Source organism: Mytilus edulis, chromosome 5 (genome assembly GCF_963676685.1).
Source record: "Mytilus edulis chromosome 5, xbMytEdul2.2, whole genome shotgun sequence".
Lineage (NCBI taxonomy): Eukaryota > Metazoa > Mollusca > Bivalvia > Mytilida > Mytilidae > Mytilus > Mytilus edulis.
The window spans coordinates 2,176,713-2,204,350 of record NC_092348.1 but is presented as its reverse complement, the minus strand read 5'-3'; the positions used below and the strand labels follow the sequence as shown (position 1 = coordinate 2,204,350).

At 33.2% G+C, this 27,638-nt stretch overlaps 1 protein-coding gene across 1 annotated transcript; it reads right to left on the bottom strand.

Annotated features, from left to right (window-relative positions):
- Positions 1–1,836: 1,836 nt before the first annotated feature.
- On the bottom strand, positions 1,837–27,638 carry LOC139522646 (putative epidermal cell surface receptor). The gene is made up of 11 exons (XM_071316113.1): positions 27,480–27,638; positions 23,423–23,540; positions 21,523–21,731; positions 20,785–20,899; positions 19,751–20,034; positions 17,636–17,750; positions 16,386–16,597; positions 12,326–12,440; positions 11,621–11,880; positions 3,641–3,811; positions 1,837–1,883 (listed from the first exon to the last, which is right to left on the bottom strand). The coding sequence occupies exons 1-11, from the start codon at positions 27,586–27,588 to the stop codon at positions 1,837–1,839; spliced, it is 1,755 nt and encodes a 584-aa protein (XP_071172214.1). The 5' UTR covers positions 27,589–27,638.

Genomic DNA, 27,638 nt, shown 5'->3' with positions numbered 1-27,638 from the left:
TACATAACCATTTGGTGATGGGGCTTAGAATAAATATCATCAACAGTAAATAACCATTTGGTGATGGTTCTTATAATAAATATCATCAATAGTACATAACCATTTGGTGATGCTGTTTAAAATAAATACCACCAATAGTACATAAACATTTGGTGCTGGTGCCTAAACTACATATCATCAATAGTACATAACCATTTGCTGATTGTCCGTAAGATAAATATCATCAATAGTACATAAACATTTGGTGATGCTGCTTAAGATAAATATCATCAACAGTAAATAACCATTTGCTGATGGTTCTTCGAATAATTATAATCAATAGTACATAACCATTTGGTGATGGTGCTTACAAAATATCATAAATAGTACATAACCATTTGCTGATTGTCCTTTAAATAAATAACATCAATAGTACATAAACATTTGGTGATGGTGCTTAAATAAATACCATCAATAGTATATAACAAATGATGGTGCTTAAAATAGGTGATATAAAATGTTATCGAATGTATTATATCACAAGTTACAAACGTCTTTGTTTCAATACATGATGTATGAATACACGTGACTAAAAGTGTATATTCTGTTGTTTCATTGTTACTTTTCTTAAAATTTGGTTCAAACGGCAGATGCATAGCATTCAAGAACCTCGGCTACACCTACATTGCAGGGCTTTATTTTGCAAAATGATAAACAAAACCTCGGAAAATGTTGAAAAGACTTTTTAAATCCTCTTGTAAAATAGTTTTGTCATTCATACCTTATACATTTCAAAATAACTGATGTGTTAATTTTGATATGATCTTGGTAAATATCTTAATTTGACATCATAATGCGTATGTGACCTTAATTAAAAATTGACAAAGGTTTGTGGTTTTCTCTAGATATCCTGGTGTTCTCCTCTCAATGTAACGGTCTCGAATGAGCCAAGACGGCTCCAAGTGGCGTTTATCTTAAACAATAAATTGTCAGTCAGTTTCAGGTTGCTGCAACCTCGTCTTCGTACAACGCTATCTTAATTGAAAATTTTAACTTCAAAATTCACTGCTTTCACACGATCACAATTCCTTGGTTAACGAGCAAAACTTAGACCAAAATCGTTAGAACATAAGTTACACGTTGTAATGATAACATACTTTTTACTTGTATTGATGATAGTGAAGGTTTAGACATGAATTACACATTGTAATAATAACATACTTGTTATTTGTAATGAGGGTACTGCAGGTTTAGGACATAAGTTACACTGGTGAGCACAATTTTCTCTGGCAAAGTCAATAAGCAAAGTACAAACATCTGGCCCAATTTCTACACAGTCAGAGGGGTTCTTGTCAACACAGGAGGGTGTAGAAGTTGTCATCTGATCAGCTGAAATATAAATATTGTTGGACTTCATTAATTGTCTTAGTTGAATTCCATAATCAAAATAAGTCAGTAACACCCGGGGGATATGTTCCTACTCCAGTCACTCCCTTCATCAATATAGTACATAACCATTTGGTGATGGTGCTTAAAATAAATATCATCAATAGTACATAACCATTTGGTGATTGTGCTTAAAATAAATATCATCAATAGTATATAACCATTTGGTGATGGTGCTTACAAAATATCATCAATCGTACATAACCATTTGGTGATGGTGTTTAAAATAAATACCATCAATAGTACATAAACATTTGGTGTTGGTGCTTAAACTACATATCATCAATAGTACATAACCATTTGCTGATTGTCCTTAAAATGAATACCATCAATAGTACATAAACATTTGGTGATGGTGTCTAAACTACATAATCAAAATAGGTCAGTAACACCCGGGGGATATGTTCCTACTCAAGTCACTCCCTTCATCAATAGTACATAACCATTTGGTGATGGTGCTTAAAATAAATATCATCAATAGTAAATAACCATTTGGTGTAGAGCTTAGAATAAATATAATCATTAGTACATAACCATTTGATGATGGTGCTTACAAAATATCATAAATAGTTAATAACCATTTGGTGATGGTGCTTAACATAGAGGATATCAAATGTTATCGAATGTATTATATCATAAGTTAGCAACTGTCTTTGTCTCAAGATATGATTTATGAACACACATGACTAAAAGTGTCTATTCCGTTGTTTCATTGTTACCATTCTCAAAATTTGGTTCAAACGGCAAATGCATAGTATTCAACAATCTCGGCTATAACACCTACTTTTCAGGGCTTTATTTTGCAAAATGATAAACAAAACCTCGGATAATGTTGTTGAAAAAGACTTTTTAAATCCTTTTGTAAAATAGTTCTGTCAGTCATACCTTATACATTTAAAATAATCTATGTATAAATTTTGATAAGATCGTGATGAATGTCTTAATTTGACATCATAATGCGTATGTGACCTTAGTTAAAAATTAACAAAGGTTTGAGGTTCTCTCTAGATATCCTGGTTTTCTCCTCTAAATACAACGGTCTCGAATTGGCCACGACTGCTCCAAGTGGCGTTTGACTTTAACAATAAATTGTCAGTTTCACGTTACTGCAACCTCGACTTCGTACAACGCAACCTTAATTGAAAACTTTAACTTTAAAATTCACTGCTTTCACATGATTACAATTCCTCGGTAAACGAGCGAAACCTGGACCAAAATCGGTTAGAACATAAGTTACACATTGTAATGATAACATACGTTTAACTTGTATTGATGATACTGAAGGTTTAGACATAAGTTACACATTGTAATGATAACATACGTGTTACTTGTACTGAGGGTACTGAAGGTTTAGGACATACGTTACACATCGTAATGAAAACATACTTGTTATTTGTATTGATGATACTGAAGGTTTCTGGCGTCTGGCGTACTAAATTATAATCCTGGTACCTTTGATAACTATTTACACCACTGGGTCGATGCCACTGTTGGTGGACGTTTCGTCCCCGAGGGTATCACCAGCCCAGTAGTCAGCATTTCGGTGTTGACATGAATATCAATTTATATGTGGTCATTTTTATAAATTTCCTGAATATAAAACTTTGAATTTTCGAATAAACTAAGGATTTTCTTATGCCAGGAATAGATTACATTAGCCGTATTTGGCACAACTTCGTACTTGTTTGGTTTATAAATATTTTGATATGAGCGTCACTGATGAGTCTTATGTAGACGAAACGCGCGTCTGGCGTACTAAATTATAATCCTGGTACCTTTGATAACTATTTAGGACATACGTTACACATTGTAATGAAAACATACTTTTTACTTGTATTGAAGATACTGAAGGTTTAGACATAAGTTACACATTGTAATGATAACATACTTGTTACTTGTACTGAGGGTACTGAAGGTTTAGGACATACGTTACACATTGTAATGATAATATAATTGTTACTTGTATTGATGATACTGAAGGTGTAAGACATACGTCACACATTGTAATGATAACATACTTGTTACTTGTTTTGATGATATTGAAGGTTTAGGACATACGTTACACATTGTAATGTTAAAATACTTGTTACGTGTATTGATGAAACTGAAGGTTTAGACATACATTACACATTGTAATGATAACATACTTGTTACTTGTATTGATGGTACTGAGGAAGGTTTAGGACATAAATTACACATTGTAATGATAACATACTTGTTACTTGTCCTGAGGGTACTGCATGTTTAGGACATAAGTTACACTGGTGAACACAATTTTCTCTGGCAAAGTCAATAAGCAAAGTACACACATCTGGTCCAATATCTGCACAGGTAGAGGGGTTCTTGTCAACACAGGAGGATGTAGAAGTTGTCATCTGATAATTAACTGTAATATAATACATATGTAGATTGATGAGAATATCTAAATTAAAGAGATGAAAAATCAAAGTTCATGTGAACGCTAAATGGTAAAAGTTGCTTCCATTAATGCAAAGCCAGCTTTAGATATAACATCAAATTGTATTTAGTAAAGGAACACATTTTGATACACTATATAGTTATAATTTGAGTTATTTTCCTTTGTAGTTGAACCTTATTTTATAACAAATATATTTAACTGTTTTGATATCAAATTAGGCCATAAGTTTTCACAATTGAATTGTTTTGTAATAAATTAGGCCATTAGTTCCCTCAATTTAATTGTGTTATATTTTCACGATGGACATTTCATAGCCCCCTAAGGGTACGGGGTATTCGCACTGTTAACGGTCTTAGTGTTATCTGCAATTTATTAAATCCACTTTATTAGAACTTTGGTGGATATCAGCCTCATTGACAATCATACCACATCTCCTTATTTTTATATCGTATACAATGCACCACTGATGTAATAATTATTTAAATAGTTTTAGTCGTCTTGACAAGTTTGGTTATACAAGTATAAGTGTATATAATTTTGTAACTTGAACATTTGGCTACAATATATCTATATATGTGTGTTTAATTCATACTCATAATCATAAATCAAAGGATTTGTGAATTACCATACATCATAATATTTTTGTGTGTCTTTCGTGGATGGTTGTCTCATTGGTAAATCTAACCACATCTCCAACTTAATAAATAGAGGAAATAGTTCTGTTATGGTTCATGACCACAACTATGTGTTTTCTATATTATGTACATTCTACACGGGTACATCCTACTCATTGCTAGGTCTTATGTCAGAACACTGTAGAATGTATAAAACAGTCAAATATTGACAAATCTTGGAATAAGCAGGGAAATTAACGAATTCATGTGAGTGTTGTCTTTGATACAGCGACCAAAGCAAAAACAACCTCCTAATTATTACATAAACGAGGGACGAAATATACCAGAGGGACAGTCAAATAAAGGCAACAGTAGTATACCGCTGTTCAAAACTCATAAATCCATGGACAAAAAACAAAATCGGGGTAACACACTAAAACCGAGGGAAACGCATTAAATATAAGAGGAGAACAACGACATAACACCGAAACGTAACACACACAGAAACGGACCAAGCATCAGACAAAACACCACGAGAATAACAAATATAACATGAAAACCAAACACATGAATTTGGGATAGACAAGTACCGTGCCACGTCTTATCTCAATTTCTCAAAAATAAGAGAAAACACAAACGACTCAACGTTAAAATGCAACACACACAGAAACGAACAATAATATAACAATGGCCATCTTCCTGACTTGGTACAGGACACTTTTAAAGGGGAATAAAAGTGGTGGGTTGAACCTGGTTTTGTGGCATGACAAACCTCGCACTTTAATGGCAAAGTTAAATATAACATTGAAATGACAACATAATATTACAGGACTACAATACAAATTAATAGAACATATTAGACAAAGAAAAACATGATTAATAGATAACAAAAGGCATCAGGTTTACAATTCAATACGCCAAAACGCGCCTTGTCCACACAAGACTTACAAGTGACGCCCAGATATAAAAGATCGAAAGTGATAAAAATTACAAAGTTGTACAACACTGAAGATCAAAAGTTGAAAAGGTTTCGCCAAATACGGCATTGTTTTGATGCGCGGGATAAGAACATTCTTATTATATAGAACAATTCATGCTATTGCAAACAGTAAATTTTATCAAATGAATATGAAAGAGATATACATAAAGAAACTGAAGTATTAACTAATTACAGAAAACTAAACCCGAATACATAACGCCCAGATATAAAAGATCGAAAGTGAAAAAGGTACAAAGTTGTACAGCACTGAAGATAAAAAGTTGAAAAGGTTTTGCCAAATACGGCATTGTTTTTATGCCCGGGATAAGAACATCCTTATTATATAGGACAATTCATGCTATTGCAAACAGGAAATTTTAACAAATGAATATGAAAGAGATATACATAATGAAACTGAAGTATTAACTAATTACAGAAAACTAAACCCGAATACATAATGCTATTAAAGTTTAACACAGAATTCATATATTGAAAATAATCTGACAAATTATGATAGTTACAACACATCACACAATACTATTGACAGTTTTATTTAGCCCATGGCACATACTCGTCGTCACAAACCTTTTTACCATATAAATCTCAGTTTGGAAGTTTATCTTGACATAAAGGGGAAGGTGTGGTCACACACCAGGCTGAGCTGTAAAATACAATGACAATTATAAATACTGTCATCACAGCGGATTGAACTGTATTAAAAACTATGATTTCAAATGAGGAAGGTAAGGCAAAATCGGTTTTAAGTTATTAAAACTTGGTAATGGAGTGTGAATATTTTTTTCACAGGATTTGTTTTAAACATCAACATAAACTAAAAGAGGGAAACAGAATACTAATACTCGATTGGATAGATTCGTTAAACATAGTCACCAAATATTTTACTATTTGGTGAGAGACCATCTTCTATATAGCGGAAGGTAAAGTTAAGATGTGAGACCAAAGGCTGCAAAACATGTGCTATTTTGGTGAGAGACCATCTTCTATATAGCGGAAGGTAAAGTTAAAATGTGAGACCAAAGGCTGCAAAACATGTGCTATTTTAATTACAGATGCTGAATTCACTAGCAATTTGACCAAGAAGTCATATTTTACCAGAAGTTACGATGATCTGAATTGTAAATCGATAAATGTCGTCTACGGATTAGAGTGCAGCCTTTGCGGATTGGTATACGTCGGTGAAACGAAAGGAAGGCTAAACAAACGTATGTGCGGTCATAGATCAGACATTAACCTCAATGCTAACGACATTCTATACCAGCATTTCAATCAGCCCAATCATTCCATCGTTTCTATGACACTTCGCATTATCGAAAAGATATACCATAGCTCTAACAATCCTAATCTTTCAACGACTCTCCGTAGGCAAAAAGAAGACTACTGGATTAGACAATTGGGAATTGCAACACCGTATGGCTGCAATGACAAAATTGATGGTATAGGTATTCTATCTAGTCCTTCGTGTAACTCGGTGAATGTGATGAATATTTTCAACTTGACTCCTCGACGTAGACGCAGTCATGGTCATCGTCATTATACATCACCTTCTCTGCATGATGTCTCTATTAATGACTTGCTGTCATTCATACAAAAGCCGTTAGGTATTCATCACATTCGCACGAAACTTTATTCATTACCCCTTTCAAAACTTCATTCTCTGTTCAATTTTGTGTTTGGAATCCACTGTTACAAACCCTCATTCAAACCAATACAAACTTCAAGCTATAATTTCGGATATTGCAAGTCACAGACTTTTCAAGCCAGTTCGCATTGAAAAAGATGAAAAATAGAAAAGATCTTTTCTTAATCTTTCCTTTGCCAACAAAGGTCTCGATGGCGTCAACCTAGGCAATATCCTTCATCATAAATTAGTTCAATCGAAAATACCTCCTTATTTCAAAGACCAGTCTGTACCAATAATTTCTTATACCTATACCAAACCTATTGCAACTAAAATTTTCAATTACAAACGCGTTTTGCAGAATCTCGATATTGACGACTTCAAGTCTAAACCTCCTGATTGCACTTGTGCTAGTTCCCAATTCATATATAATCCTGCTGGCCACGTTAATACCGGTGACCTTAACATTGTTAATAACACTTCTCTACGAAATGTGTTATCGAAAGGTCCGAAATATCGTGAGCCTAAATCCATCAATTGAAAATACAACTTTGAAATTTTGATGGACTCAGTAGAGGATTATGCCAGGCAATGGGCTAAACGTGAAAAGGAAGACGTAGACAGTCTATCCGAATGGATTAAGGCAGTGAGGTCGTTAATACAAATAAGAATCAAGAAACTGAATGGGTCCATCAATGCCCATGCTACGTCAATCTTTAAAGACCCAAATGTTGCTAAACACTTATCCGACCTCCATGATAAATATGTTGTTGTCCCCACAGACAAAGCCCCAAATAACATCGTTTTTGTCTGTAAAAGTCACTACATTAATTGCTTGATAAACGAATTAGGTATAGACAATTCACTTGGAAACTCAACATATACCCTCACGACACTTACCAAAGAGGACATCATAGGTCTGTTCTTTGTTCCTTTGGTATTTCAACCAAAGATGAAGAACTGGATCTTCCATCACTGTATTGGATACCTAAACTACATAAGTGTCCTTACAAACAACGGTATATTGCTGGGTCTTCCAAGTGCTCAACGAAACCTCTTTCTAAATTATTAACATCTATTTTATCAGCAATCAAAGACGGGCTTCAAAGTTATTGTGAAACTGCCTATTCTAGAGGTGGGGTGAATCAGATGTGGATACTTAAACATTCCAAAGATCTTTTAGAGTACATACAATCTAACTCTCTTTCATCTTGTAACAGTATTAAAACATTTGACTTTTCTACTCTTTACACAAGTATTCCACATTCCAAACTAAAAGACAAATTAAAAGAGTTGGTATTACTTTGCTTCATAAAAAAGAATGGCCAACGTAGATACAAGTATCTTGTCTTAGGGAGGGATAAATCATACTTTGTAAAGAATCACTCTGATTCAAACAAAAAATTCTCTGAAACCGATATTATCAAGATGCTTGATTTCTTGATTGACAACATATTTGTAACGTTCGGAGGACGTGTTTTTCAACAGACTGTCGGCATCCCAATGGGAACAAACTGTGCCCCTCTACTTGCCGACTTGTTTCTTTATTATTATGAGGCTGCCTTCATGCAGGAACTTCTTAGAAAGAAAGATAAAAAGTTAGCAATATCCTTTAACTCTACTTTCCGCTATATAGATGACGTTCTTTCACTAAACAATTCAAAATTTGGTGACTATGTGGAACGCATCTATCCCATCGAATTGGAGATATAGGATACTACAGATACAGTTAAGTCGGCTTCATATCTTGACTTACATCTGGAAATTGACAATGAGGGTCGGTTGAAAACAAAACTTTACGACAAAAGAGATGATTTCAGCTTTCCAATTGTGAACTTTCCATGTCTAAGTAGCAACATTCCAGCAGCACCTGCATACGGGGTATATATCTCCCAATTGAAACGATATTCCCGTGCTTGCATTTCCTATCATGATTTTCTTAATAGAGGGTTACTGCTCACAAGGAAGCTATTAAACCAAGAGTTCCAAATGGTAAAGTTGAAATCATCCCTTCGTAAATTTTACGGACGCCATCACGAGTTGGTTGACCGTTATGGAATAACCGTTTCACAAATGATATCGGATATGTTCCTTACGTCGTAACTACAATCCCCTTCCCTTTCATGAATGTGACCTACCGAATTAAAACTATTTACCAGATTTGTAATCACATAAGCAACACGACGGGTGCCACATGTGGAGCAGGATCTGTTACCCTCCCGGAGCACCTGAGATCACCCCTAGTTTTTGGTGGGGTTCGTGTTGTTTATTCTTTAGTTTTCTATGTTGTGTCATGTGTACTATTGTTTTTCTGTTTGTCTTTTTCATTTTTAGCCATGGTGTTGTCAGTTTGTTTTAGATTATGAGTTTGACTGTCCCTTTGGTATCTTTCGTCCCTCTTTTAAAGAATATTGCTAACTTCTAATCTTTCTTACTACTAGTAAGACGTTCCTGTATGAAGTCAGTCTAAGGTATCAGATGGTATCATCAGCCCAGTAGTCAACACTTCGGTGTTGACATGAACATCAATAATGTGGTCGTTTTTTGTTTAAAATTTCCTGTTAACAATAATTTCATTTTTGGAAAAACTAAGGATTTTCTGATCCCAGGCATAGATTTGCCACAACTGTTTGGAATTTTGGATCCTCAATGCTCTTCAACTTTGTACTTGTTTGGTTTTACAAATATTATAAATATTTTGATATGAGCGTCACTGATGAGTCTTATGCGCGTCTGACGTACTACATTATAATCCTAGTACCTTTGCTAACTAATTTTAATAATAAAGAAACAAGTCGACAAGACGAGGGGCACGATTGGTTCCCATTGGAATGTCGATAGTTTGTTTAAAAAAAGTCCTGCAGTTGTAACAAATATGTTACCAATCAAGAAAGCAAGCTTGATAATGTTAGTTTCATAGAATGTTTTGTTGAATCAGAGTAGGATTTATCCATCCTCAAGACAAAATTCCTGCATCTACGATCGCCATTCTTTTATATGAAACAAAGCAATACCAACTCTTTCAATTTTTCTTTTAGTTCGGAATTGGCAATACTTGTGTAAAGTAAAGAAAAGTCAAAGGTTTTATTATTATTGCAAGATGAGAGAATCCAAGTGTGCACTATGCACTCAAAAAGTTTTTTGTATACACATCTGATTCACGCCACCTTTTGAAACAAACAATTCCTTAGAAGCTCGGCTTTGATTGCTGATAAAATAGATGTTAATAATTAAGGAAGAGGTTTCATGGAGCACTTTGAAGACCAAGCAATATACCGATGTTTGTATGGACACAATATGTGGTATGATTGCCAATGAGACAACTGTCCACAAGAGACCAAAAAAAAAACACAGACATTAACAACTATAAGTCACCGTACGGCCTTCAACAATTAGCAAAGCCCATACCGCATAGTCAGCTATAAAAGGCTCCGATATGACAATGTACAACAATTCAAACGAGAAAACTAAAGGCCTTATTTAGATTTAAAAAAATGACTGAAAAACAAACATGTAACACATAAACAAACGACAAACAGTGAATTACAGGCTCCTGAATTGGGACAGGCACATACATAAATAATGTGGCGTAGTTAAACATGTTAGCGGGATCACAAACCCTCCCCTTACATGGGAATGTGGTGTAACAGTAAGTATTACATAAAAACAAACTGTAAAAATCAGTTGAAAAAGGCTTAACCATTGGATGTTGGATGTGTACGGATCGATAGTTTAGTCTTAGATGCAAAATTTTTTTATTAGCTGTTAGTGGCTTTGAACTAGCTGTCAGATAACTGCGAGTACTCTCAGATCTGTTCATTGTGTCTTTTTGTGTCGGGATGTATAAGTACCCGGCCACGTCCACTTATATTTTTGTCCATCTAATGAGTTAAGCCTTTTTCAACTGATTTTTATAGTTCGTTCTTATGTTGTACTGTTATACACTGTCCCAGGTTAGGGGGAGGAGGGTTGGGGTCCCGCTAACATGTTTAACCCCGCCACATTATTTATATATGTGCCTGTCCCAAGTCAGGAGCCTGTATATTCAGTGGTTGTCGTTTGTTTATGTGTTACATATTTGTTTTTCGTTCATTTTTTTGCATAAATAAGGCCGTTAGTTTTCTCGTTTGAATTGTTTTACATTGTCTTATCGGGGCCTTTTATAGCTGACTATGCGGTATGGGCTTTGCTCATTGTTGAAGGCCGTACGGTGACCTATAGTTGTTAATGTATGTGTCATTGTGGTCTTTTGTGAATAGTTGTCTCATCGGCAATCATACCACATCTTCTTTTTTATATTAACTCATCCGATGGACAAAAATACAAGTGGAGTTTAGGTATGTAGTTTAGGTATTCAAGTCAGTGATGGAAAATCCAGTTCATCGAAAACTACCTTGACTGAAACGGGCACTATAATTTTCTATGTTGACAGTATAATAAGGGTCAAAACTTTTAGTTTGAAAGATCATATCATAGGAAATATGTTTACTAAGTTTCAAGTTGATAGAATTTCAATTGCAAAAGAAACTATAGTGAATACATACCGCACATTCCACAATAATGTTGACAATTTCTCCTTGCCCATGCATCATATGGTGGCTGACATACAGAATGGCCAAAATTCGCACAGTTTTCTATGACATCAGTACATCCAGGGTGAGGATCTGGTGTTGATATGATTGAAGTAGGAGTTACAACACCCGGGGCTACTGTTGTTGGAGTTCTACATTGCAGTCTCTTACAACACTGACCAGATACAGGTATAAGTTCACAGAGAGCAGGAAGTCTGGTGAACTCTGGACATCTGAATTAATAAGACATAAAAGTGTCATAGTAAGTCAAACGATAATAAAACCAACTAGGAAAAAGGACAGGAAATCATGCATGTCACTGGAAAAGCATTGCTTGTTAGCACCGCAATGAATAGATTGCAGTGGAATCAATTGGGTAAACATTATTGAAAAAAGTTAAATCACAAAAATACTGAACTTAGAGGAAAATGAATTCGGAAAGTCCATAATCGCATTGCAAAATCAAATAACAAAACGCATAAAAAACGAACAAGAACTGTCATATTCCTGACTTGGTACTGACTTGGAGTTAGCTTCCTTTGTCCATTCTTATCAGCAAAAGCTGAATAATTTACTTTTTTCACAAAATTCCTAGAAAAAAATACCAATGAAATATTTAAAACCCTTCATTTTCGTTAAACTCTAATTAGAGGTAAACAATAAAATAAAAATACTAACTGAGCAGTACACTGATATCTTCCTGTTTTACTATCCACACATTTACAATGGAAATCACAACCATCGTCCCATTCATCACCAACTTGATGTAATTGTCCTCTGTAGATACAACCCACTGTAAACACAACACAAAATATCATAATGTATAATTGTCCTTTGTAGATACAACCCACTGTTAACACAAGACAAAATATCATAATTCACAATTGTCCTTTGTAGATAGAACCCACTGTTAACACAAGACACAATATTATAATGTATAATTGTCCTTTGTAGATACAACCCACTGTAAACACAACACAAAATATCATAATGTACAATTGTCCTTTGTAGATACAACCCACTGTTAACACAAGACACACTATTATGTTCAATTGTCCTTTGTAGATACAACCCACTGTTAACACAAGACACACTATTATGTTCAATTGTCCTTTGTAGATACAACCCACTGTTAACACAAGACACACTATTATGTTCAATTGTCCTTTGTAGATACAACCCACTGTAAACACAACACATAATCATAATAATTTGATGTCGATTGTCACCTTGATTATAAAAGATACAAGAGGGACGGTTATGCGCAAAGATAAACAAAATGACAAAGACATGGCTAAAAAAGAAAAGGACAAACAGACAAATAAATGTACAAACGACGCAACATATAAAACTAAAGAGCAAGGAACAAAAACACGAACACGAACCCAACCAAACATTGAGAGTTTGATCTCAAGTGCCCCGGTAAGGTAAGCAGATCCTGTTCAACAAATAACAATTTAGTAGCTCACTATCGATAGTCACTTCAATTGCAAAATCTACTAAAACGATATGAATAAAATTCACTGTAAAGTAGTTAAAAATATGATATACTACTTTCATTTTTAAAACATTCAGATAGACCCTATTTTGTTTAAGTAAATCACGAAAGATTTGAAATATCATTATATCAAGAACAGTAGTATAATAGTCATAAAACAATAATATATGTTAATGAAACTCGTGTTAAAATATTTACAAAGACTGCCTCATAGGAGCAAAATTATTTTGCTTCCCCCCTTTTTGTTTAAGCTAGAAAATCATCCTTTCTCCTATGTAAATTAATGAAAATTTATGTCATATAAGATAAAATAAAACAACCTTTGGCCTCAAACACTTTTGGTAAAAGTATAGAACCAATAATGCAGGCCCGGTCGGGAAGAGCATACCAGAAAGAAGTACATAATTTATCTAAAGCACAATAATTCCTACGCATAGCTGTATCTTTCTCAATAGGTAAATTATTTTGGTATTTTCCGTATAAAATGAAAGCCTGGGTCCTTGGAATCACTGTAAAACCCTTATGAAAGTTTTTTTAAAATGTAAATGAAGGTATGGAGTTATATTAGGAGGGTACGATTGTCCTGTTGTTTAGATCAGAAGTACTGGGTTTGGTACTAAGAAACTTCCTGGAACCAATGCGCTGCAATATTCAATCAAAGGTATGTTAAGTTAGGTTAAGATTTTTCAGGAAATGATTGCCACTTTTTTATTTTAACTTACGACAAAGTATCAATTAATGCTTGAAATCGCAGAATTTGACATAGAAAGCATTTGGGCTATGCATTAGTAGTTTTATACCTCAAATGATTTTATAAAAGTTAAGAAGAACAATACATATATCTGGGATACAGTTAGTTCATGACATAAAGCTTCGCCGATTTAATTCATTTCGCCTTTTCAGTATTTCTATTGTTTTGTTGTTTTTGTGTTATAGTTGATGTGTTTACCTAGGTTTAGGTTTGTGACCCGGATTTGTTTTCTTTTTGTAAATTTAAGACTATTAAATAGCGGTATACTACTGTTGTGCCTTATTTAAGGTAGTTTCAAACATCTTCATTAAATTAATATTGGCTAAAATAAAAAAAAAAAACAAAAAAACTTTGACCCTTTGATAAAATATAAGAAAAAATCAAAAGAACTGAACCACACATTTAATCGGAAAAATGTCATTGGATATGCATGTAGGAGATTGACAAAAAACCTATTTGTTAAAGCTAAAGCTTAATATTCCCTTTACAATACATCATGAATCAAATGTGCTGGCTGCTGTTTTATTAAAGAACTATCACTCTGTTGCGTTTTGTAAAAAGTAAAATCTTAAAAAAAAACTGAATCAGAGGAAAACTCAATCGTAAAGTTCCTTATAAAATGCCAAAATCAAATGACAAAACACATAATAGAGAACAACTGTTATATTTCTGACTTTTTAATCGTTTTTAAAAGTAAAAAAATGGTGGATTAAATATTTGGTTTCATAGCGCAAAACCTCTCACTTTATGATAGTCGCATCAAATTTCGTAATATTTACAACCGATGCGTACACAAAATAGACATACTAAATCAAAATCAAAATATGGATACAGCAGTTATTACTGCGTTACAATAGCCCAAAACAAACAATCATTTACAAAAATGCACTAAAGCATCTATCAATTTAAAAAACAAATTTATTGCTTCGCGTGTCTGACGTCAGAAAATGTAAACGTCACATAGGAAGAAATTTCGTCGTCCATTATCAAATAAAAAAAATATTATAATTTTACATTGGGAATGTTGGTATACAGGGTTAAAAAATCAAAAGTTATGTGAAAATCAATTCAGAAATAGACCGATATTTAAAATTGTCCAAAAGTTCTTTATAACTTTTACGAATCAATATATGATTAACACCATTACGACAGTAAAATAATTTTGTCGTTTTTTCAAATTTATAATTATAGTATTAATGAATGGGTATTTTTATAATGGCCCTGTTATATGTCCAAGGTCTGTAATAATGGTCGAGGAAGTCTGTAATGGCCCGGTCAACGCCGAGGGCCATTACAGACATCTGAGGCCATTATTACTGACCAAGGACATATAACAGGGCCATCATAAAAATACCCATTTCTTAATACATTTATTAACCAACTGAAAAAGGTGTATGTGTTGCTGCCAACTTGATGTACTCTCTTACTCTTTAATGACAGTTTAGTTTGAAAAAAATAGTTTGTACTTCACCATGATCAAGCTTTAAAGATACCAAATATCCAAGATATTATGTTGAAAGAAGTTATGTGTTGAAAAACAGGATGAACAGTGATCCCTTTATATGGTTCTTTTAATGTTTGTTACTGGTTACTAAATTAAATAAAAAACAAAAAGGTATTATACTCTTTACAGCTTAATTTTATTAAAACTTTATTAAAAACCCTAACCATGGGCTTAATACAGACAAGCTGGGCATTAATACAGGGCCATTACAGAAATAACAGGGCCATTACAGAAAAACAGGGCCATTACAGAAAAACAGGGCCATTACAGAAAAAACAGGGCCATTATAGAAAAACAGGGCCATTACAGAAAATATGTTATTTTTAATAACCAGTCATTTTTGACAATAATGTACTAAGTTGGTTAATAAAGAACAGTAACATAATGACAGGAACTTTTAAAGTACAGGTATACGTTAAAAGAACCAAAGAAACACGCAAATTCGCGTATATAAAACACACCAGCAAAATTGAAAAATAATACAAACACATTGACGGGATGTATCAGTACCGAGACAACTCAAATTAGTAGCACAGAAGACAAACCAAACGTTAAAAATGATATCAGAAATATAACAAAGATCAATAAAAGAACAATATAAAACGTTGTTAAGATGAAAAACGACTTCAGTACGCAGAATCTTAACATCAAGACCATCATGTTTTATTTGTGAAGTTGATACGGAATTTTAATCAACAAGATCTTAGTACCTTCCAATGAACTTTTTAAAAAAAAGTACGAGACGTTTTTTGACATACCCCTGGATAATAACCTTATTGCTCAGACACTGATGACGTTTTGCAAAGTCTGAGTTGGAGCTGCTAGCTTTTGTCAAATCCCATATGCAGGTGAAGTTGGTATACTGCTACTAAGTACCACCTTAAATGCTGGTCAAAACAAACACAAAAGAAACAAGTGCAATAACTATTATTAATTCTGACTTTATCTCCAACGATCTGTATAATTTTTAAAAAGAAAGTCTTACATCCATCAACACTAGTAGTGTTGACTCCTGGTTTATAGGATACTCCAGGTCTAAATCCTGAGAATCCACCAGTATATAAACCAACAACTGGGAATTGAGCATTAGGCTTCACAATTGATCCATCTTTGGAGACACATTGGATTGTTATACAACATTTGCCAAGTACAGTTGTTGTGAAACACTGTTTTGGTAAGTTATTGTATGTTGGACACCTACAAATAAAACAGAAATGTGTTGAAAAACATTGACAAATTGTTTTTTCAATCTTTGTAGTAAAACTGCTGAAATAACAAATAGAGTCTCAAGATCATCACATATCATATTAAAAGTGATACAACAATTCTTTATAAATAAATCATGGTAAAGTATTCTATGGAGCCTTTGTTTTGTACATGGGCTATAGCTTCAGTCTAAATAAATGTTTTTGTCCACCATTATCAAATGCACATTTCCGAGATAATAAATGGAGTTTATATTAACATGATAAGGGTTACTTAACTTCAATAAAGCCATTATTCTCAATTCAATTTCCCCATTTGGTCACAAATCAGATGGTGCGACACTTCAGACATTAGACTGACAAGATAAATTGCATACACACAAATGTTTGGGTTAATTTGTATGGAATTAAGGGCTGAAATAAAAAAAGCTCATGTTTGAAACTTTTGTTTATATTAGAAAAAATTGTGTTGATTATGTAACGTTCGATAATCATTGCCCCTAATATCCATTTGATGAATGAAGGCTTATTGCATATAACAGGATGATGTATAGTTTTGACATGAAAAGGCTGACACTTTATTTGAAGTAAGACACAGTAGCATTGAAAGCTCTAAACCAAAATGGTTTCATTAAATACGAAAAATTTTGAAAATCTGAAACAAAAAGCAATTCAAAAAGTTGCTAAATTTTAAAGGTTTTTTTTGTGTACCCTCGCTGCAATGAGTCACATTCCTTCAAATATATATTAAAACTGTTCTTATACCAACACTAACAATGACAAATCTCCAGGTGAAAAAATAAACCAGTGCCTTGAAAATTGATAAGCTAAACAATGAACAAACAGTAGACCTTAACAACAATTTAGTCAAGACCAACAAGTTTTGACAAGTTTGATTCTGAAACTTGAAACTAAGATCTGCAAGGGCATTTTTCCTAGACATGTGAGGAACTATCGTAATGAGCAACATGTTCAGGGTCTATTTTGTACTTAAATAATCCTTTGTCCTAACTGTCATTGAATTCTTTACCTGGGTTTACATTCATAATATCCAGTGGATCCATCTACACAGGTACAAGTAAAGTCACAGTCAATATCCCAGGACTCTCCCTTGTTGTATACTTTGTTTTTGTATACACACTGATCTGTAAATATAATACCATAATAAATAAATAGCTTATCCTTGTTATATACTTTGTCAGTATATGCACACTGATCTATGAATAGCATACTACGGTGCATTATCTGCAGCTGTATTTTGTTCTATGTCAAACTAATGTGTAAATAAAAAGATAGCATACAATGAATAAAACCACGATCGTATACAAACAATCTTTATATAGATTAACAAAATATAAAACAAGATTCCCTCTTATTTTTTTAAAAACTTTTTTTAGATTTGAGCGTCACTGGTGAGTCTTTTGTAGACGAAACGCGCGTCTGGCGTATGTATAAAATTTAGTCCTGGTATCTATGACGAGTTTATTCACATGTTTTTTTCTTATAAACAAATTAAAAAGTTAACACATTGTCAGAATTAACTTGTAACCACATTACAAAATTAATTCAACAAATATTCAAAATAAATAGTTTTTTTGTGTATTTATATACGGATAACTTTTTATAGTTCTTGTGAGAACAGAGTAAATGTGCACAGTATACAACATTTCTTTTTCAGCAGACATGATAGTTTAGTAAAAATACTTTTTGCTACACAGTTGACCAATTAACTCGAGTAATTTAAATGGAAAATTACCATACACTGCAGCGTTCTGCATATCTTTTAATATTAAAATTGAGGATGGAAATGAGGATAATGTCAAAGAGACTATAACCCGACCGCGGAAAACAACAAACGAGGCCACCAAAGGGTTTTTATCGCAGCGAAAAAATATCTCATACCGGTGGGTGTCCTCACCTGGCTTCTTAAGACAATTTGTGCTACTTCAGTGAGATTAGACGTCACACTAAACTCTTAAACATATCAATGAACTAGAATTACACAAGACGAACAAAGGCCAGAAGTTTCTGACTTAAGACAGGCGCAAACATGTGACGGGATTAAACCTGTTTTGTGAAATCTCAACCGTCCCCCTATACATCTAGCCAAGGTAGAATAAAGAAACACATAGCAATTAGCACAATGAAACTCAGTATTCAAGAAGTTCGAGTTCGATTTCAGAAAAAGTAACAAAAGAAACTAAGCAAAATGATACATAAATTAACAAAGGACTACTTGCAGTTACTGTCAGACCAGCTCCATCCCTCAATTTAACAGATTGAAAGATTATGTTTTTATTAAATGAAAGTACAATCCCTCCCGTCAGTATTGACACTGTTGGTAAGAATATCGTTTTTTGTCGGTTTCCAGTTAACAGCAATACGCAGTATGATAGATATTGACTATAACCAACATCTGACTTTAGTTTGACCAGAGTTGATTAGATAATTCCATTTTGAATTTAATTCTACTTTTCATCCTTTGATTTATATTTAATATGATTAGAAGGGAAATTCTCTCTCATGAAATCCACTAGTATTATTTGCTTAATATTACAGTTCCAATTTCTACATATAATATTGAGAACAGAGACTTGACTAAGGTTCATGATTGAACTTGTTAAGATAATTGTCTGTGTGTGTCATGGTTATTTTCCTCCATGAGTTACAAATCGTGAAGTGTACAGGATGAAGGTTTACATCAAGTTTCTATGGATACCAGGTTTAATATCTAGGTTTGATTTTTTATTTTCCTATTGTGATTCCACCAGTTGTATTGTATGTGAGGTACGAATTTACCTATATCTAGGTAAATGTAGTTCAGAATCCAGGAAGAAGATTAGGTTTTATCGGGTATCATCGAGCTCTTCTAGAATTACTTTTAGTTGTAATCAATATAGGGTAAGTATTTACTCGTCTTTCTTTGCTACTTGGTTCACTTACTACTTATCTACTAATATGTTAAATTACAAATGATACCAAAATTTGACCAAGATTAATTGTTTATCTTTCCATGCAATTAAGTTAAGTAACTATTGATTCCACCAGACATGTGATCAGTTTGACGGAGTTTCCTCTTTTATATAATACTACTAGAGGTATTGTATGAAGGATAATGATTTACATGAATATTAAGTTAACTTACTACTGATTACAGCGATTTGATCTGGTTTGATGGGGTATCCTCCTCCTGGAATTCTTCCAGTAATATTTTGTGAGGGGTTAGGATCAATTTGTATGATTGGCACAAGACTTGTTGGAGCCGGTGTTTGTGGCAAGCCTATTTTTGTTGGGTCTTGATTGGATACAAGCTGAGGATATGGGTTTATGGTACCAAATCCAGGCACATCACAACCAATATCTGGACAACATTGTCCTGGTACCATGTTCTTTTTACAGTATGATGGTAATGCTGGATAGGCTGGACACCTTAAATAGAGTTGTATTGAAGGATAACAAAATACTCCAAGGCTGGACACCTAAAATAGTGTTGTTATATAAAAAAGGATAACAAAATACTCCAAAGTTGGACACCTAAATAGTGTTGTTATATAAAAACGGATAACAAAATTCTTCAAGGATGGACATCTTAAATAGTGTTTTGATATTGAAGAAGGATAACAAAATTATCAAAGGCAAATTCAAACAGGGAAAGCCCATACCATATACACTGGCAAATCTAAGCTATAAATCATCAGAACACGTGAAAAACAACTTCCATATTTTTTAATAACCAGCATTTTTAAAAAGAAAAGTAGCGTATTAAACATGGTTTGATAGCTAGATAAACCTCCTACTTATGACAGTTGTTTATAATTCCAGACGGCAGAGATACATTATTCCTTATTAATGTTAAAATGTTTACAATAGTTATGATGGCACCGGTACCGCACGTGACAAAGAGTGAAGCTATTAACATTGTTCGATTTGAGGTTTACTTGACAAAAACCTATTATTGTTTTAGTATGTGAAATGTTTGGTATGGTGTACAAAAGAATTTTTATAAAAATTTAACAAAAGACAAGATAATGTTTATACTATAATGAATTAAAATGAAACAACGAATATAACTATGATCTTGACACAGACATTTAGAAAGATTTTGTAGTATTTCGAAATAAACAAAATTATTCAGGTCCTGTTTTTGAAGGTATTTAATTCATATATAGAAAATCATACTTTGATATACATCTGTACAGTCCTTTTGGTCCGTTCAAACATATACACATATAATTACATTCGTCATCCCAAGAGGCTCCTTGCTTGTAAACGTTGTTCTTGTATATGCAGGCATCTATAAGACATAATTACAAGTTTTGCTTTAAATTCCCTAATGCACTCAGTTGTGATATTTTGAAAATGTGTTTCTCTTTTATATCTTATTAAACATATGGCAAGATATAATAATAAACAAACGTTTTTTTTAAAAGGAATATTTATGATTATGATTTTAATGTATGCAGGCATCAATTTGAGAGACACACGTTTTTATTTTATAGAGCAAAACATTTAACTTCTCCAATACTCCTCTCCTATCTTGCAACAAATTCTAAATGAGTGTACGGTCCTTGGAACATCTAAATAATTTGCCCTGCAGCGCTTTTTATAAAAAGGTAATTGTGAATAAAGTCAAACATTTGGATTTTAATTATATTAATTTTCCGTCTTCAAAACTTTTTCATAATTATTAAAGTTATTATCTATACACAGTACTAAAACTCCAGGATTTCAGTTCTTACAATAGGAACTAGATGTGCAAGCAGATCTTATATCAACTACTGATTTATTCACTCTGTGTGTTTGTAATTAATTGAAAATTGACTATAGTATTACTATATAGGTGAATAATTTTACTGATCACCATAGACAAAGAAGTATCATGAAAACATAAAAGTTTATTAAATTTACTACTATTACCTTGTAAAGCATTAGGATTCTGACTGGATCCATAGAATACAGAATGTGTTCCTATGGGAACCAGATTAAATTTGTTTGGTGGAATGGTTCCTGTGAATTTGTTTCCAGTAATTGCAGTATAGGATCCACAGTCTGGAATCTGACAACAGGAATCTCCTGGGTCTTGTTTTAATGTACAGATTGATGGTAAGCTGGAGTAAGCTTTGCATCTGTCAATATACAAACATAACATGGTCTTCATAAAGATGTCAGAAAATTATTTTTCAATGTCAACGACTTAATATAGATGTTGTCGAACTTCCAGTTCTAGGATACCTTTCTAATAAGGTGATCGAATGTATCATGTATTCTCTATAAAACCTTTAAAAAAAATAAGAAACTTTGAAAACTATCAAATGTATACCTCAATGTGGGACTCAATATATATCTTTTCTATTTGTTTTGTTTTTGATAAAACAATTATAAAAAATAAGGTTTACAAGGAATGAAAGACGCATTCAATACAACAGTCTGGCAAAACGCAAAAACTCAGTAATTGGATTATATGTGATTTAAGCTTGAACATCATATATATGAATAATTGCTGCTTACGAATTTACCTTGTTGTACAGTTATAAAGTTGGTGTGTTGATCGTTAAAGTCACAGGTAAAATAGCATGACAGTTTACATGCTTTACAGTTGATGAAATACTGTAAATATCTTTGCATTCACAGGTATCAGCACATTAAATTTTACCTTGTGGAACCGTTGTGAAAATTAGTGTGAGGGTTTTTAAAGTCACAGGTAAAATCAAATGAAAGTTTGATTTATAATACAGTTAAAGATAGAAGTTGACGTGAGGCTCTTTAAATATAGATTGTTGTACAGGTTTCCAATTTACAGGTAAAGTCACATGATATTTACCTAACTGTTTAACCATAGACGCTGATCTCAAGGTCAAGATTCAGGTGGGTGTAGGACTAATTTTGTACAAAATGACATTATTTGATTTAGCTGTTCAGTTATAGTGATTGATTTGATGATTTTAATATTCACACGTTTAATCACATAATAACTTATTTGCCGTACAGTTATAAAAGTTGGTAATATAATCTTTACATTTACATATCTTATCACATGCTAATTTACCTTGCTAAACAGTTATAAAAAACGATGTGATTATCTGTACATTCACATTTATATAGTTATATGATAATTTACCTTGATTAACCGTTATAAAAAATGATTTGATTATCTGTACATTCACATGTATAGTCACATGATAATTTACCTTGCTGTACAGTTATAAAAAATGATGTGATTCTCTGTACATTCACATGTATAGTCACATGATAATTTACCTTGATGTACAGTTATAAAAATGATGTGATTATCTGTACATTCACATGTATTTTCCCATTATAATTTACCTTGATGTACAGTTATAAAGTATGATGTGGTTATCTATATATTCTGATGTATAGTCACATGATAATTTACCTTGCTGTACAGTTATAACAAATGATGTGGTTATCTGTACATTCCCATGTATTGTCACATGATAATTTACCTTGATTAACCGTTATAAAAAATGATGTGATTATCTGTACATTCACATGTATTGTCACATGATAATTTACCTTGATGTACAGTTATTAGAAATAATGTGAATATCTGTACATTCACATGTATTGTCACATGATAATTTACCTTGATGTACAGTTATTAGAAATGATGTGATTATCTGTACATTCACATGTATTGTCACATGATAATTTACCTTGATGTACAGTTATAAAAAATGATGTGATTATCTGTATATTCACATGTATTGTCACATGATAATTCACCTTGATGTACAGTTATTAGAAATGATGTGGTTATCTATATATTCTGATGTATAGTCTCATGATAATTTACCTTGCAGTACAGTTATAGAAGTTTATAATAGAATCTTCACATTCACATTTATGATCACAACCATCGTACCAGTGTGAACCGTTAGAGTGTTGTGAACCGTCAATGTATACACATACATCTGTAATAGTTTTATTGAATAATAAGGCACATATATGTTAATTCAATAAGCAAATAAATACAAAAACCTATAATTGGGTGTTTTATTTATGTTGATGTTTAAAATGAAGTCGACATTTTGAATTTTGCAACTCTATATTTTATAGGTAATAAAAAACTTTCAGATAAAGAAAGGCTAAAAAAACCAACCGAAAACAAAAACATTATATTGTTGGTTGAACCTGGTTGAGCGGCTAGCCAAACATCGCGCTTGTATGGCAATGTTCAATATAACACTCAACGATAACAATGACAGGACAACAGACAGTACAAATAAATTCAAAAACATGACGCACAGAGCAATACACAAATAAACATTACAATAGGACATTTCGACATGCTTATAGTTATCAAAGGTACCAGGCTTATAATGTATTACACCATACGTGCGTTTCGTCAATATACGACTCGCCAGTGACGTTTAGATTACTATCATAACTAAATACATCAATGTTGGATAACAAGTACCCTGACACGTCGTATTGTAATGCGAAATAATACTCATCAAAACTGTCCCATTTCGAAATAGGTCACGTTCGATAATTATGAGACAAGACAACGTTAATATCAAACAACAATTTAAAACGTGGTAAAAAAGTTAGTTTAGACAGAGACACATCGTATGGATTAACAAATTCGTGATGGTGTCCATAAAACTTACGGAGTCTTATTTTTAATTGTTCCTTCTCATAATTTTTCGGAGCAGTTTCTACTCAAGGAGCACACTCCTGTATATGATTATAAAAAAGAAGATGTGGTATGAATGCCAATGAGAGAACTCTCCAAAAAAAAAAGAAACCAATATGGCACAAAAATTAACAAATATAGGTCACCGTACGGCCTTCAACAATAAACAAAGCCAAACAATACAAGTAGACCTGGCCGGGTACTTGTCCATCCCAACAATAAGAAATACTCACAGTTAACTGACAGCTAGTTTAAAGCCACTTAAAACTAATAAAATATTCCTCTAAGACTATACAGTGTCCGTATAGTGTGAACATGAACGAGAAATTAGGTGATAAGTTTAATTCGGTGATGTCGGGTTTATTGTAACGATAAGTTCGGTCTAAGGACAATAACAATCAAAACCAAGGAGTAAACAAAGACTAAAAAACCAAAGGACATTTACATCAACAGTTATAAATAATAAATAAGAAAAAACACGAACTCCACTAAAAACCGGGAGTAAAATCAGGTGCTCCGGAAGGGTACGCATTTCCTGTAACCGTATACGGCACCCGTCGTGATATTTCTTTGTTCAGTTTGGTAACGGTGGAAGGTTATTATGACTGAGGAAGAATATCAGATATGATTTCTGACACACTTGTGTCATAATGGCCAATCAGCTCATGATGGCGACCGTAAAATTTCTTGAGTGATGACCTTAATTTGATTGATTCATAGCCCTGTCTTAGCAACTTTTGAGAAAGCAGTATTTCTCGATCAATAAAATCAACGTACTTTGAGCTAGCTCTAGAGTAACGTATCAATTGAGACACATATACTCCATATGCTGGTGCCGCTGGGATGTTGCTACACAGAAATGGAAAGTTGACTATAAGAAAATTAAAATCATCGCGTTTGTCATAAATTTTGGTATTCAACCTACCATCAGTAGTCATTTCGAGAAAAAGGTCTAAATATGAAACAGACTTATCTGTGTCGGTAGTACCTTTAATTTCAAGTTCACTTGGATATATTAAATGTAATTGATCACTTAATCTATTGTTATTAAGAGACAGTACATCATCAATATATCGAAAGGTGAAATTAAAAAACTTGGCTAATTTCTTTTCTCCTTTCTGTACAATCCCTTGGATAAATTCTGCTTCATAGGAATACAAAAACAAATCTGCCAGTAGAGGAGCACAATTGGTATCCATTGGAATTCCTATAGTCTGTTGGAAGACCAAACCTCCAAATCCAACAAATATGGTGTCAATTAAAAACTCCAGCATGGCAGAGATATCCTCTTTGGTGTATTTTTTCCTTGACTCTATGATTTTTCACAAATTAAGTTGAATTTCTGCCCAAAACTAGATATTTAAAACGTGCTCTTTTTGTTAAAGAAACATAAGCTAACGAGTTTTGTCAGTCGAGCTTTAAGTTAAGTGTGTGGAATAGTGGTATAAAGAGTTGAAAAATCAAAGATTTTAAGATTGGTACAATGCTTTAATGATTGAGATTGTAAATTCACCAATAACTCTTTTGAATTTTTCAGTATCCACATCTGATTAACACCACTTCTTGAATATGCCGTTTCGGAATATTTCTGAAGTCCCTAATTGACTACAGTTAGTATGGCAGTAAGAACTTTAGAAAGGGCTTAAGTGGAACACTTGGATGAACCTGCAATATACCTTTCCTTATAAGGATTTTGATGAAGCTTAGGAATCCAATATAGGGATGGAAGATCCTGGTCTTCATCCTTTGGATTAACACAGAAGGAGATTATAACCGATTTGTGGTTTTCCAGGATCTCCTGCTTCGTAAGCGTACTTAGTGTATATGTAGGATTTCCTAGTGCGTTATTTATCCCGAATTCCTTAGTTCGGCAGTCAATGTAATGTTTCTTGCAAACAAAAACAATATAGTTTGAGGCTTTGTCAGCTGGAACGACAACATATTTGTCATGGAGGCAAGACAACTGACCTGGGGGTCTTTAAAGATGGAAGGAAATTTGGTGCTCATTGACCCTTTAAGCTTACTTACTCTTATCCGAATCAATGACCTCACTGATTTTATCAACTCCGAAAGAATATCAACCTCAACCTTTTCTCTTTTTGCCCAGTCTTTTACATTACCCCCAACAGATACATTAGAAGTTTGAAGTTCTGCTTCCAATTGATTGGCTGTGGCTCTCTGTATTTCGGACCCTTGGAAAAAAGTTGTCTCAACTTATAGTTATTGACTATGTTTAGGTCTCAAGAAATCAAATGGCCAGCAGATTTATACAAGAAATGAGAATGGGAATCAGGTGGTTTAGCTTTGAGGTCATCAATATTTAGATTCTGCAACACTTGTTTGTGATTGAAAATTTTAGATGAACAGGGTTGGTATAGGAATACGATACTATAGGAGTAGAGTGATCCTTAAAGTAAACAGGAATGTTGCTTTCTACTCTTTTATGGTGAAGAATATTACTTATATTTAAAGCATCAATACCCTTGTTTGTGGACTTCAAATTGAAGAATGAACGTTTTTGAAGTTCCTCCGAATGTTCAAAAACGGGTCTGAATAATCTATGGTTAGCAATATCCATCACCATGGCAACTATGTTATACTTCGTAGATCGACTATCTGTAGTGTGGTATTCTTCAAACGCTTTTAATAGAGAGTTCAGTCTGGAAAGCGGAAGTGAGTACAGTTTAGAGCGAATGTGATGAATTCCAAGAGGTTTATTGATATGTTCGGCAAGGCCATCTATAGAACATCATGCATATCAGGTGGTTTATAGCGACGATGTCTATGACTCCTCGGCCGACGAAGAGACCTTTTGAATAAATCCATCACATTCACTAAACTACAGATAGGGCTACTCAAGTTACCTACAGTATCTATCGTTACATCCATAAGGTTTTGCAGTATCTAATTTTCTGATCCAGTACTCTTCTCTTTGTCTGCGAAATGGTGTACTTAATGTTGGATTATTGGTGTGAAGATAAAGTTTTTTCTAAAATGCGAACTTTAATGGAATTTCCAGCTTGGTGATGATTGGGGATTTAAACGATCATTACAAGCCCCCACACGGTCGGAGTTAATATGTTATTTGTACATGTTTCTATATAAAAAAAAATTCTTTGTGTTGTACATAAGTATTTAAAAGCAAAACTTAAGTTAGCGTACACTAATTTTAAACATTTTTTAAATTTAAGAAAGATAATGATACATAGCTTACCTTTTGGTTTCGACAGACTATGTGCCGTAGTTACAGATAATATATTCAGAATTAGAAAGAGTCTGCAAACCATCCTGCGAATGCTTAAGCCAATAATAAAACTAGTCATTAAATAGTAGAAGTATATAAAGAGTTCGTGAAGTCTAATTCCTTTTATAC

Excerpts from the sequence above, each read along its gene's own strand:
- LOC139522646 (XM_071316113.1), bottom strand. The coding sequence starts at position 27,588 with ATGACTAGTTTTATTATTGGCTTAAGCATTCGCAGGATGGTTTGCAGA. Across the intron at positions 20,900-21,522 it reads GAATCCTAATGCTTTACAAG|ATGCCTGCATATACAAGAAC; the intron begins GTAATAGTAGTA and ends TATGTCTTATAG. Across the intron at positions 11,881-12,325 it reads AGATATCAGTGTACTGCTCA|ATGTCCAGAGTTCACCAGAC; the intron begins GTTAGTATTTTT and ends TTATTAATTCAG.